At 37.6% G+C, this 13330-nt stretch overlaps 3 protein-coding genes across 3 annotated transcripts; 1 reads left to right on the plus strand and 2 right to left on the minus strand.

Moving 5' to 3' along the window:
* Positions 1-78: 78 nt before the first annotated feature.
* gatad1 (GATA zinc finger domain containing 1) lies at positions 79-2202 on the minus strand. The gene is made up of 5 exons (XM_005797361.3): positions 1785-2202; positions 968-1090; positions 822-881; positions 553-736; positions 79-482 (listed from the first exon to the last, which is right to left on the minus strand). The coding sequence occupies exons 1-5, from the start codon at positions 1965-1967 to the stop codon at positions 292-294; spliced, it is 741 nt and encodes a 246-aa protein (XP_005797418.1). The 5' UTR covers positions 1968-2202; the 3' UTR covers positions 79-291.
* A 1260-nt stretch (positions 2203-3462) lies between these two features.
* Positions 3463-6490, plus strand: chrac1 (chromatin accessibility complex 1). The gene is made up of 3 exons (XM_005797362.3): positions 3463-3707; positions 3868-3994; positions 4349-6490. The coding sequence occupies exons 1-3, from the start codon at positions 3555-3557 to the stop codon at positions 4426-4428; spliced, it is 360 nt and encodes a 119-aa protein (XP_005797419.1). The 5' UTR covers positions 3463-3554; the 3' UTR covers positions 4429-6490.
* A 242-nt stretch (positions 6491-6732) lies between these two features.
* LOC102226988 lies at positions 6733-11123 on the minus strand. Its single transcript, XM_005797363.2, has 4 exons — positions 11067-11123; positions 10894-10950; positions 9091-9630; positions 6733-6900 (listed from the first exon to the last, which is right to left on the minus strand). The coding sequence occupies exons 3-4, from the start codon at positions 9621-9623 to the stop codon at positions 6759-6761; spliced, it is 675 nt and encodes a 224-aa protein (XP_005797420.1). The 5' UTR covers positions 9624-9630; positions 10894-10950; positions 11067-11123; the 3' UTR covers positions 6733-6758.
* Between the last annotated feature and the right edge of the window lie 2207 nt (positions 11124-13330).

Raw genomic sequence — 13330 nt, forward strand, 5'->3', positions numbered from 1 at the left:
CATCTGTACAGAGATAAAAAAAAAAAAAAATTCATACCAGTTTGTTTTCTATTCTATAAAAATAAAAAGAAACACTGACACTTTCAAGAAGTTTTTTTAATTGTCATATACAAAAGTATTAATCCAATGTTTCAGCTGTGTAAACAGGTTCCTTAAAATGTAGTTACAAATGGTTTGTCTCAAAATCAGATTGCAACTTGCCTTTAAACTGAAATAAGTTTGTTTTCTCTATAATACACATATATACATTCAACTGCTTCAAAGAAACAGCATAAGTCCATATAAGTCCTATTAACTGGCGATGCTGGCAGACTCTTTAGCAGCCAGTGTAGATGTAGGTCCTATGTGCGTCCAGATGAAGCCTTTTTCGGGACATAGAGGGATGGTGGGGAACGGAGAGCTGCGTGACTTGAAATATTCAGAGGGAGCGTGGCACACAAACTCCAAATAGTCCATCTTCCTGGGCAAATCCTCCTCTGGTCCTAATAAAAAGCACAGAGCTTAAAACTATGTCAAACAAATCAGAGTAAAATGTGTTAACAGATCGCTTACCAATAATGTACGTCCCTGGATCGAAGTGGTCGCTTGGACTGGCCTGAGTGGGGATTAGCCATGTCAGAGCCGCACTCTTCTCACAGTACTGGTCCTGCACAAATCCTCTGATCTGAGCGTAGTACGGCTTCCCATCGTCTTCATCTATGACCCTGATCACATCACCGATCTGGTAATACACACCCTGTGAACACAAACGGAGGTTCTGGGTTTTTATATGATCACTTTTAAATATAAACACTGAAAAAAAAACAGTGACCACCCCATACCTTGTAGAATAAAGATTCTGATGTAATGATTGTTGACACTGATTCTGGCGCTTTGATTGGCTGTAAAGGAGAATAGTCAAGTGTCAAATACTTTGTAGAGCAGTAAATATATGAAAAAAGTAAAAAAAAAAAAAAGAGCAGCGTACATTTTTGAGTTTGAAAATGTGTCTCCTTCCTTTGCCTTTTGTTGAAACCTTTTTCTCAGAGGCAGGAGCTTTGTACTTGGTGCTTCTCAGCCGTGCAGACCTCCTGTGGATTTCCTGCTTGGACTAGAAACCCCCAGCCCCGGCCCAACAAATTTTAAATATGGAATCTTACTCTCAAAACAGTTGTACTAACCTTACATTGTTTAATTTATAAAACATTAGGGAATCATCCTTTCTTCCAATGGATAAAAAACCCCAAAAAACTCTGGAATGACTATAATAGTGTATTATAATGGAACCTGTTGTGGTTTATGTTTTGGCTAAATGTATTTTATTTTTTGTTTCATATACGAGTAGTACAAGCTGATACAACACCACCGTCACGTTGGGAGTGGCATTCTGTAACCATACATATTTGCTTGCAAGCTATTATTCCCATAAAACTTCCCCAAACCCTTAATATTAGAATACATAAATTACGTAAAATATGAGACTGCAGGTTCTAGCCCATTATCCTAAATAATACGTTTCACATTTACTTTTGCTGAGTAACAAAGCATATATTGTTTATTTCTATCAATAATCTTATTACAGTGAAAATAAAACGGAAGCCAAAGCGATCTCTGCTCTTCATATGCTTAACTGCCGCCAGGGGGTGCTATTGAGCGGTTTTGTTGATGCACCACACAAGTCTAATAATAATCCATCTACCGTCATCTCTCTGGTTTCAAAAAGACATGAGAAAATAAGCTATAAATATATCAATGCACCATAATTATTCAAGCCACGCTCAAAGCATCTCTTGGGTGTGACTGACCTGTTTTCCGCCGCCGTTGCTGGGCTGAGTGCTGGTGGAGACGGAGGGTCCAGAAGCTCCACCGCCGCTGCTGGTCTTTCCTGTGCAGTTATTGCACAGTATTTCGCCCTGGTTTCCTTTCTTCCACATCGAGGAAGAGTTCGTCTTACAGACGGAGCAGCACGGTTTCAAACCCAGAGGCATTTTTTACCGCTCACACAACAGTGCTCAACAAAAAAAAAAATTAGATGGAGCTCCTCGATCTGGTGCCCGACAACAGTTTACTATCAAAGCGCTCACCTGTGTAGCTGCCGCAAACTACAGCGACATTTATTAATTCAAATAAAAGACGTTTAACATCTTAAAATAACCAACGAACAAACCAGTTCGGTCTGTTTATGTGTGTCCCTATTATCCTTAGCAGCGGTCCTGCTCTTGTTCTGCGCTTCTTCCTCTGATGTTAAGCATGAGGTTGGGTACAGCGCCACCAACAGGACTGAGACCATAGATCAGTCTTAGTTTAATACCCCCACACACACAAAATAAAAATAAAAAAAAATAAATACAATTTTTAGTATTTTTCATTAAGCATGAAAAGCCCAACTGTCTCTTTCTCTAAAAAATATTTATTGGAAACAATAAATAAAAAATATTATTATCTAGCAAACAGTAACCCGAATCCAAACAACTTTCTGTGGGTAAAATAGTTATTGTAGTTCTTTCACTATAAAACAGGGCTGGTCCAATATTGTTTGAGGGCTTAATCAGAAATTGATTTGGCCCCCTCTTCCTGATAAGAACATCCCTTCTACTAACAACATTTTTATAATAATAATAATAATAGTAATAAATTTTATCTGCATAGTGTTTTTCTAAGTGCTCAAAATTGCCTTACAACACAGGTTTGTTGGAATCTGGGAGAGGGGCCCATCATGTTTAACGTGTTGACTTGAAAATCAGTCACGAATTGAATTGTTATTTGCTGAGGCATATTTTTTAAACAAACCTAGTTGAAGCACGGATGAAATCAAACATGAACTCATAACATCAGTAACTGTAAAAAATTGGATTATTCTATGCACTATCAGAAACTAAATTTCCCAATACCTTGAAACTTAAACAACCTAAAGTCTTTAAAAAAATAACCTTGATATTATTGTCACTGTCAATAAACAAAGGTAAAGTTTTTATATCTATGGGCTGTGTTACATTTAAAGTATTTATGGGAGGTCACTGACGTTTGTTTTGGGGCCAATGAGAAGCGACGTAATTTATTTTAGGTGATGTATACATTATTGTTTTACAGAGTCTTACATCAAGTAAGGCTCTTTCCTCTTATGTTAAGTAAGAGAAAACTAGTAGATGCACCAATCTAAAGATGAAAAATAAAACACATTCTTTTAGATATTAGTTCCTCATCACAGTAAAAAAATCAAATAAAAATGATAAGAATATCCCAAACTAGAAACAGATTACCAAAGCTGTCTATAACACTTTTTCAGTCTGAGAAAAACATTTTTAACTAGTATGTAGTAGTAAATATTATTTTTCTGCTAAGACCAACAGGAGGACTTTTGATTTTACAGTCACAAAGATATACGTACGTTTGGATACTTGGAAAAGTTACACGTCACATTCAGTTGTAATTTGAACCTTCCAGTAGGTGGCGCTCATCCTTCGTAAAGACCGCCAAAGAAGAAGGAAGACGACGAAGAAGAAGGAACGTAATGCGTCACAATTCAAAACAGTACTGGAAGTTAACAGCAGAGTGTGTCTATTCCATTTTAAAGAATGTCTCAAACTAATTCAGGAAAAGACAGCCAAGCGTCAGAAGCTAAAAAGGCAATCTCACTACCGATCTCCAGAGTGCGGCTGATCATGAAGAGCTCCCCGGACGTCTCCAGCATCAACCAGGACGCTCTCTTCCTCACCACCAAGGCTACTGTAAGCTGTTGTTACGAGCTTATTAGCAGAGCTGGAATATCAGCGGTTTATTGTTGTGAAGATGTTTGTTTTACAGTTTTAACTGGAGATTTCTAATTGACTAACCCGGGCGTTGTTGTTGTTGTTGATGCTGCTGCTGCTGCTGCTGATGATGATAAAGGAGCTGTTTGTGCAGCATCTGGCTCTGACCTCCTTTAACAACCGCTCCCAGACGGAAGCCAACACCCTGAACTACAGCGACCTGGCTAAAACCGCAGAGGAGAGCGACACTTTCCACTTCCTCACAGGTGAGAAACCTGACTCACCTGAAACTGTCAACCTTCAGCTGCTCATAATTAGTGTGTAAATAAGCTTCAAGGATGTTACTGATACTTCAAGGAAAACTGCAGACATAAAATGCGTTTACGGCTTTGTGAAATATTCTACCATTTTTTCATCACAAGACATTTAAAATTACATTAATAAGAATATGGATTATTTGCATAATCTACATTTAAAGGGTTAAATGGCTGTGTTTGTACATTAGTACTTTATCTGGTCTTATTACTGAAATATATGAAGTAACATTGAAGCTGGACAAGCAGTGAATTTATGTCGTGTAACTTTTTTGTCTCTCGCTCTTGTTTTTTTTTACTTAACAGATATTTTGCCCAAAAAAATCCTTGCTCAAGATTATCTGAAGACTTTGGAACAAATGCAAGATGAAGACAGTGATTTCTGATGAGGAGAGAACGTCTTTTCCAATGTGGACATTTTATCACATGTACTCTGCTGTTATTGGGAGGAAAAGTGAGGCGGCACATGGACTTCATTACTTTTCAGCTTACTCACTTGGTTCATGTAGAGGATTTAGGAAAAAAAAAAGGTTTGAGAATGGGAAACTAAGTACACCAAAAATATGAAATGATGTCCCTCGGATCAACTTTAACTCACGCAGTCCCAGGAGGATGTAGGTGATAAATAACTACAACCAAATAAAATGTTTTAACATTGCTCCAAAGATAAAGGCTGTTAAATGAGTTTTTTTTAACCCCCAATACCTAGTGTTATGCAAAGATTTCTACAAATCTTGAACTACTTCCCAAATTGCTATGTTAAAACTTTAAACTCCAAGGTGGCTTATTGGGATTTTATGCTAGACCAACAGAAAGAAGTAGATAATTGTGAAGGGCAAATATGACATGAGTTTTTTAAAGGGTTTTTGTAAAATAGATGCTGAAATTTGCCCATTTTCTTCTTTGTAAACAGCTCAGGCTCAGTCAGATTGGATGGAGAGCATCATTGAACATCAGTGCATCTTAAGCAGCCTCCAGCAGGTTTTCTTCAGGGATTGCCCTGTAATTGGCATCCGTCCATCTCCCCGTCAACGCAAACCAACTTTTCTGTGTCCACTGAAGAAGAGCATGCCCTCGGCATGATGCTGACACCCCACGGTGGTATAGTTTCCGTCAAATTTATTGTTTTCACAAGATATGATGCACTAGCACTACCTGCACCGCTGTAAGTTTAAGCTAATTATTAAAGTACCATGCACTCAGACTCCTGTGATAAATTTTTGGCAAACTTATTTTTAATGCATCATAAAAAGTTTTAGAAAGCAAAAATAGAAAAGCAACTTTTTATGTAACTGACATTAAAATAAATGTATTCTCCCCTCCCCCTGCCAACTAAATAAAGTTCTCATTATCTAAGATCTAGTTTTGCTATGAACCTAAAGCAGAAAAGACACCAATACTTTCAACACTTTTTGAAAGTATTGATTGTATATTAGTTCATGCAATCTGGGCATGCTGTTCCAATGTTAGCTCATGTCTCATATTTCACTAATATTATGCAGCTGTGAAGCAGTTGGGTGATGTGTTCAGGGTCTCCCCATACATAAGGCATTTGGCATATGTGTCAAAAAGTTACATTTTGGTCTCAACTGACCAGAACAACATCTTATTCCATAGATGTTGGTGATTGTCGCACCATGTATGGAATAAGTAAACAACTTTTTATTGTTTCCTTTCAGCACTAGTGTGATGAAAGTTATCCCATGTCAGCTGTGAATCTCTCATTCGAGTGAGCTGCTCTGTTTACATGATGTTGTTTTGTGTCTAATGTTTTTCCTAAATCTCAGAAGACTGGGTTTTATCTTAAGATTAAACTGTACTCTCTTTACTGACTGCAGTTTGCTGCAGATTGCATTTAGTAAAGGCAGCTAAATACAAATGCAAGACACACTTTTCTAATTTTTGTAAAAAAAAAAAAAAAAAAAAAAAAAGCAAAGAAATATCTAAATTATGCACCAATTCATGTCGGTCTGTCTGCCTCATGCAATCCAAATAAAACACTTTGAAGCTTGGATTTTGTAATCTGAAAAAATGTGAAAAGCTTCAAGAGGTGTTAAAACTTTCACAGCACTGTGGAGTGTCAAAGAGTTTTGCAGGTTTAGAGTCTTAAATTTGTTCAACTTTTTGCACAGGTTGAAGGTGGTTAACGTTTTTCCGGCCACCTCCAGTCATGCACAGATTAACTGCATATGAAGGACGGCTATCTCAGCTTCACACGTCTGATTACTGATACTGGACATTTCCAATATCTTTGAAATGTATCAGATGTACCTCTATTTGCCAGCAAGAACCTGGAACATCTGTTTGTTTAAATAATTCAATATTTCTTAAATGTTTACACATCAGAATGCTTACGATTTATTTAGTAATGGACTTATTGTTTAGATTAAAATACATGTCAATGCTGTACTGGGTAACCTTTATGTCTATATAAACAGACAAAAACCATAATCTCTCAAGTCTGACAAGTCACTTATTCTGATGCCAACCTCAGTATATTAGAGTTTTACAAGGTGTTTTATACGACTGTAAAATGTCTATATGGATCATTCGGAGTCGTAAACTGGAACGGCCACATGTGTTCAGGTTATGGGTTTGTACTTTTTTCTGTTCTTTTGCTAACAATTTAGATTTCCTTTGTAGGCATCGGAATTTATTATGCATGTACAATTTAAACTCTTGTACCAGATGCTCTTTGAGGAGGCTTTGATTGCTGTCATTGTCGAATGAGTTTGTTGAGTCGAAGGTGTATGTTGAGCAGAGTCTTCTCTAAAGTAGAAAAGCGGCTCTCCAGGTTGTTTGCCAGGAGCTCTTTTCCTTCCATAGCCTCCCTTGTGTTGGTAAGATGCTCTCTTATGCTGTCAGGAGGGGGAAGAAAATAAAATGTAAAGATTAGACTTTTGTATTCCTAAGTTCATACAAATTCAAGAGAATTTCTCTTTTCTCCATTCTCTGCTTTTTTTCTCCTTCTTTTTAGCCAGAGCTTCATTTTATTCAGTTTGTCATTTGGAAAATGCAATGAAATGACTCAAATTTTCCTTGTAAGACGTGATGCAGACCTTCTGAAAACCTTGTTAATTAAGGTCTAGCCTCAACATCTGGTTGTGGACCAGCTTCCAGGTCTGCGGCCTACTAGAATATGTTAAATGTTGCCTTAATAATCCTGTAGTCTCAGTTGTTGGATGAAGAAAGCTCAACCTGTTTCAATTGTTAGATTTCAGCGAGCAGGACATAGAGAATGTAGACAGATGAAAACACATTACAAACTACCCAGCGCCGCTCATTTAGCAAAAATCAAGCTGGGAAATGTAATTTGTATGTGGAAAAACTTAGCATACACTTATTGCTCTGGATTGAACAGATGCGTGCTACTAATGATAAAGCCAGTATTTGCTGAAAATGGGATCTTTTTGCATTACAGTGATTCTGAAAACAGAAAAAACAATATATTGCATGTTTTGGTAATATGAAGTTCATACCTAAGCCTAACTAAAATGCTTTAGCTTGGACTTCAGAGCTGCATAAAATAACTTAAGTTAAATTGAGTGGACTAGAGGAATGACATGATGAAGAATGGTACACGTTATCGCTATAGCCTGTGGACAACGTGGATAGCCTTCCTTGATTTTTCCCTATTCTTAATTATCTTGTTTAGTTAAAAATGTTATTATAAAAATTAAGCATCTTAGAATGCAACTGCAAAACAGGCATTTGTGTCTTCGCACCTGGAGTACATGCAACATTTTGTTACTTCCTGGTCCAGAACCGCACTGCAATCTGGGAGATGTAGGCAGGGGAAAAGCTTTAGTTGCTCAACCACAAGGTGGGAGGCATCAACTAACTCACTCGTTCTTTGGTTACCTAGCAACTCACTCACTCTCTGGTTACCTAGCAACAACTTGTTGGGTAAGTGTGGCAATTTCAATTTTTTCCACCATGCCTCATAATGCTTAAAAATAAAGAACAATGTGCTGGAGTGAAAACTGGATAAAACAGAAAAGGTCATAGCACCACTTTGGCAGTATATTAGATATTTTAAACAAAAAAAAAAACAAGACAATAATTATTGATAAAAACTGATGTGAAACTCTTGTATGGTGTAGGGCTGAAAAGATTCCTCGAGTGATTCGAGTACCTCGATTATTAAAATTCCTCGAGGAAAATTTATTTGCCTTGAAGCTTCGTTAAATTATATTTTATTATTTAGTGCCCACCGCGTTCCGGCCGGGTTATTACTTGCGTTGCGCGGAGCTCTCACTTACGCCTGAGTTGTTGACGAAAGCTAAGTGTTAGCAGCATAACGTCCAGTTTTCAAGTTCGGCCTGGGAGGATTTTATTGATTGGGTTTTTGTCGGTTTTCGGGGGACTAATAAGCATCTTTAAAATGACTGGCGCGATGCCTGGAGTACGGCAGCTTTTTTCTCCTCGAAGCTGCTGCCTGGTGGCCGGTTCGCTAACATACACCAAAACAAAAGCTGTAAACGTCTGGGCAAGGTGAGAGTTAAATTGACTGAATATGAATGCATAAATGAAAAGCTGGAGTACAGACATTTTTTATAAGCGTATTTGTGAGCCTGCCTCTTTATTAAATTTAATATAATTTCAGATTCTTGTATAACTTTTCTTCAGGTTAACTTGGAAAGTGAGCTATTATTGTTACGAGTTAATTTTCTGAACTACAGAAAAGTTTATTGTTAGGGAAGCTCAATTGTGAAAAATTGGACTGATGTTGATATGCGATAGTAAAACTGTTGTTATGTTAGATTTACCAATGTTTTACTTTATCTTTCTTTTTATCCAATTACTCGATTAATCATAAGAATAATTGATAGATTACTCGATTACTAAAATATTTGTTTACAACAGCTCTAGTATGGTGATACATACTAGGGCTCTATCAGCCATGTTGTCTAGCCCTAAGTATAGTTTTGATATTGTTTTATTTATAGAATATCCACAATATATTCAAAAACATGCACCAAACTTAAATATATATATATATATTAAAAGTTACATATCTCATAATCAGAAAATTTTCTGGTTCTCACCTAGTAAGAATGCCCTGCTCCTTCCCCTCTTTCCTTTTCTCCACCAGTGAGACAAACACATTCTCCATGGTTTGCATTATCTCGGTCACCTTCTGGTGGTCTGACTGGACGCCCTGGACCTCCTCTCTGGCTTGGTGGTTGTAGGAAACCCCTGCTTCCTCCACCCCGCTCAGGTCAGACACCGCCTGCAGCGCGGCCCTGTTCTGCAGAACAAGCAGACGGGACCTGGCAAACTCCTCCGGTTCTGCTACAGTTTCCCAGCAGACTGGAGAGGGAGGTGGCAACCAGAAGCGCTGCGTGCAATTGACTGGTTCTTTTGGGGACTCATTAACAAAGGAACTGTCAGCAGGGAAGTTGTTGAAGAGATGCAGCAGAGAAGATCCAGAACCCATTTCCCAATCCCCGAAGTCAGGTTCTCCTGATACTTGGTCCAGTACCACTTCTGGTCCTCCAGCCTCTGGTTGGGAGCAGACACCCAGCAGGAGGAAGCAGGAGAAGTAGAGCCAGGCCCTGCTGGCTGTCCACCAGATCATCTCCAAACTGGATGAAAAAACAAATTAAACTGTATCATTTCTGTGGGGATCTTTTAATATTTATGACATTGTTTATGATTTTGAAGAAAGATTGGATTTTATTCAGATTTCTTTTCCCTTTGCTTAACAGGTAGGTTAGTTAGAATTTATTTGCAAGTTGTTTCCACAAAATAAAACATATTAGCAACAGAAATATGAATACACAACCAACTGATATACAGGAATATCTCTATAAATAAAAAACAAAAAGCTAATTTACTTCAGTGTTTTAATATGAAACGTGAATATGATATATTATATAGAGACTGATATATTTTATATTTTGAAACATTTGGTTTCTCTGAAAATTTTAATATGATATAATGATGATAATTTTGTTATTATTACTACTATTTACTAAGAAATTGAATAGGAAAGGAAGAAAAAAGACTTGACCGTTTCTCAGTGGTTAAAAGTCCTCTGCACATTTCACTGAAAATAAAAGTCACAGAGTCTGGAGGAAGAGTGGAAAGGCAGAGAATCATTATTGCTTGAAGCCCAGTGTATCGTCTTCACAGTCAGTGATGATTTTAGGGGCCATATCACCTGCTGATGTTGGCTCACTGTGATTTATCAAGTCCAAAGCCAGTTTAGTCCTTTATAAGGAGGGAAAAAAAGACCCAGATGTGGCTAATGAGGTGGAACTCAGTTGTTCCAAAATGTGGCTAATCAGTAATTCATGATTTCACATTTTTGGTTGGTTTGTATCATTTGAAAGGCGATTCTTTTGTTTACTCTGGTTATTTTCGACTGATATTAAAGTTTGGTTGTTGATCTGAAACATTTAGTTGCATCAGAAAAGCAAAAACAGAAAAGCAATTTAAATTCTAACTGCACTGTGCCAGCACATGCATTTCAGTTCACATTTCTACATCTAAAATCCATTTTTTAACTGATCTTGCACATCAACAGAAAATGTTTTGGGTTTCATTAGCTCTTAAACATTTTGTTATTTAATCAATTTACTAGAATAAAAAAACAATATTCCGATTTATTGAGACACACCTGTAATACATCTACAAAAACTCTTTAGCAATTCCTCTCATGTTTTATTACTGTCTGGTTGTGTCAAAATCGTTTTCCTTTAGCAGCTTAGTGGTGGCCAGAAAAACGGTAGAGAAACTTATGAAAAAAAAAAAACCCGTCCACTTCAGACAACTCAAGCAAATAAAAACATATTTCAACTACTACAAGAAGAGCTAACATTTGTATTGATCTTAAAAGATCTTACCTTGTAGGAAACAGCAGCGTGAGTGTGTTTGCAGCGGCGTTCCTTTGGAGCCTGAAGCTGTTGGAAAAAATGAGTCGACTTCAGCCTCTACTGTGCAGTCTGAAGGGCTTTCCATTGGCTCGATTACAGCAGTCTAGAGCCAAACGCTGTGGAGGAAATGATGAAAAACTTACCTCAAATTAGAGGCTGAGTGATTTCTTGGTCACAGCTACAAAAGTCTGTCTGGAGGAAACGTGTGACAAGTCTTTTTCTGATACTGGTACTGATAATTGTTCATTTGCGTCTCTTATTTCTTTCTACGTAAATTAGATCTTGTATAGAAGGCAAATCTTTATTTTGTTCTTTGTCTTTTCTCTCTTTCTGACTGTTTTTCTTTGGGCATGAGGGGGGTAGGGGCAGAGATGCTCCTGGTATTTATTAGCCCTTTTTATACGTCCCGAACAGGAACAGTTTGGCCCAGTTTCTGAGGACAAGGAATCTGTTCACACCTACAGTTTTAGAAGGAAGTCAAACATTTTGAGACTGTAATAACAATAAAAAATCTCCAGAAAAAGCTGACAAACTTTATGAAGCAGTTTTACTTGAGCAGGGAATGATGTTGTCCAGTATTTACACTCTGACATAAGCAACGAGGAATGAGACACATTTTGGCAAAAACAACTAAGATTGTTGGAAACGTTTCAGGGTAACATAACAGGAAGCAGAAAACACTATCTTAGGTTGAATAGGAGTAACTTTAGGCATGGCTTATCTACTTTAATCTGTCAAACCTGATATGCACTGAATCATACACCCTTCGTAGTTCTCCTGTAGCTAAAAAAGAAACATTGCCAGTTGAAAAAAAATAACTGTACTGGGTCTTAATCAGACAAGGATGTAGGGATTACATTTCTGGCTCTCTGTCTCTGTGCATGGCAGAGGAATAGCATAGCTCCAAGCCCAAACAAACTAAACACAACCACCTTAATAGTGATTTTGCAAGTCAATCCAAACTTACCCTTTCTATTGAGCTTTCAGAAATGTAATGTATTTCTAAACCTGTCGAGACAAAACAATTCTTGACAATCACAAATGTTCACCGGGTACCAGACGTACTCGGTCTGGCAAACGGATTCATGAAGCACAAGCTTCAGTACTTCTTCCTTGGAATTTATGTCATAGACCTGCACAAAGTCATGCACAATAATTCAGTGGAAGGAGAAGGATTTATGGTTGTCAAAACGAAACAAAAAATCTTAAAAGTGTGGTGTGCTTCTATGTATACTCCTTATTTTACTGTAAATACATACAGTGAGCTTTTATAGCATGATGTTGCCACCGTCATACTTTACCTTATGAAGGTGTGTTCAGGGCTATGCGTTTTGCTACTTTTCCTCCACAGATTGACTGTGTGACATTTTGGCCTATTCTGACCACAGCATCTTTTTCCCACTCGTTTGCTGAGTCCGCTGTATGACTCTGAGGTGATTTAGATCACGTCAGATCTAAATATTTGCTCTATAGGGGTTATTATGTATCTCTCCACCTCTTTTTTTTCTTATTGGCCTTTATTTACTTACTCATTTATTTCTGAAGGCAAGGGATATTTGTTTGTGTAGCACCACTCATAGGGTAAAAGAAAGGGTATTAACAGCAAAAACAAATGAACAGGTAAAAAATACTGCAAAGGAGCTTCAGTGGTGCAGAATAAGCACTTTGTTATGACTTGGCTCAGTTACATGCTCTTTTGCACTTTTATCTCTAACATTCTCTACATGAATGTTAAAATTACCCTCTCACAGATGGTGATGTAGGAAATTCACCCATGAAGTCATCATATTTACTATCAGAGTTAAGCGAGCTGAATGCAAATTAAAAGAATAAAAAACTTTAAAACACGAGTCATTTTCCTACAACTTTGCAATCAGTCACTCCTCTCTGTGTTGAAGTTTCATATAACTCAATAAAATACTTTAAATTGGCAGTCGTAATGTAATAAAAAGTGTAAAAGTTCAACAAGTCGCAATACTTTTTTGAGGGCCTATAAATAACAGTACTTTAAAACAGGTATAAACATTTAAGGTCATTTGGTGTAAAATAAGTAAAGAAAAGCCTCAATTCTTTTTGGTTTATATGATCAAATTTTGCTCATTCAACCATCTGGATGCTCCCATTTCTGGTCGACCTCAGCTCATCGAGGATCAGATCCAAGAGAAAACAGTAGAGCTATCCTCAGCTCTCTGCCCCCGACTCCTCACTGCTTTTTGTATCAGATGACATATCCCGGTGGTTTATAGGACATTTAGTGACTGGAGTAGCTCTCTGAGGTGTTGCTGGTCTGTGAAACCTGGGCAGCTCATCACATCCTCTGGTTCCACTCTGTCGATCGCTCCACAAGCAAAACCAAAAATACTACTGCCAGTGGTTATGCTACGAGCTGCAAGAAGATGTGAAACAA

Source organism: Xiphophorus maculatus, chromosome 13, assembly GCF_002775205.1.
Source record: "Xiphophorus maculatus strain JP 163 A chromosome 13, X_maculatus-5.0-male, whole genome shotgun sequence".
Lineage (NCBI taxonomy): Eukaryota > Metazoa > Chordata > Actinopteri > Cyprinodontiformes > Poeciliidae > Xiphophorus > Xiphophorus maculatus.

Coding starts and splice junctions, on each gene's coding strand:
- gatad1 (XM_005797361.3), bottom strand. CDS start 1,967: ATGCCTCTGGGTTTGAAACCGTGCTGCTCCGTCTGTAAGACGAACTCT. Junction 882..967: donor ACATTTTCAAACTCAAAAAT/GTACGCTGCTCT, acceptor TCTCCTTTACAG/CCAATCAAAGCGCCAGAATC. Junction 483..552: donor TCCAGGGACGTACATTATTG/GTAAGCGATCTG, acceptor GCTTTTTATTAG/GACCAGAGGAGGATTTGCCC.
- LOC102226988 (XM_005797363.2), bottom strand. CDS start 9,623: ATGATCTGGTGGACAGCCAGCAGGGCCTGGCTCTACTTCTCCTGCTTC. Junction 6,901..9,090: donor GAGCAGGGCATTCTTACTAG/GTGAGAACCAGA, acceptor CCCTCCTGACAG/CATAAGAGAGCATCTTACCA.
- chrac1 (XM_005797362.3), top strand. CDS start 3,555: ATGTCTCAAACTAATTCAGGAAAAGACAGCCAAGCGTCAGAAGCTAAA. Junction 3,708..3,867: donor TCCTCACCACCAAGGCTACT/GTAAGCTGTTGT, acceptor ATGATGATAAAG/GAGCTGTTTGTGCAGCATCT. Junction 3,995..4,348: donor CACTTTCCACTTCCTCACAG/GTGAGAAACCTG, acceptor TTTACTTAACAG/ATATTTTGCCCAAAAAAATC.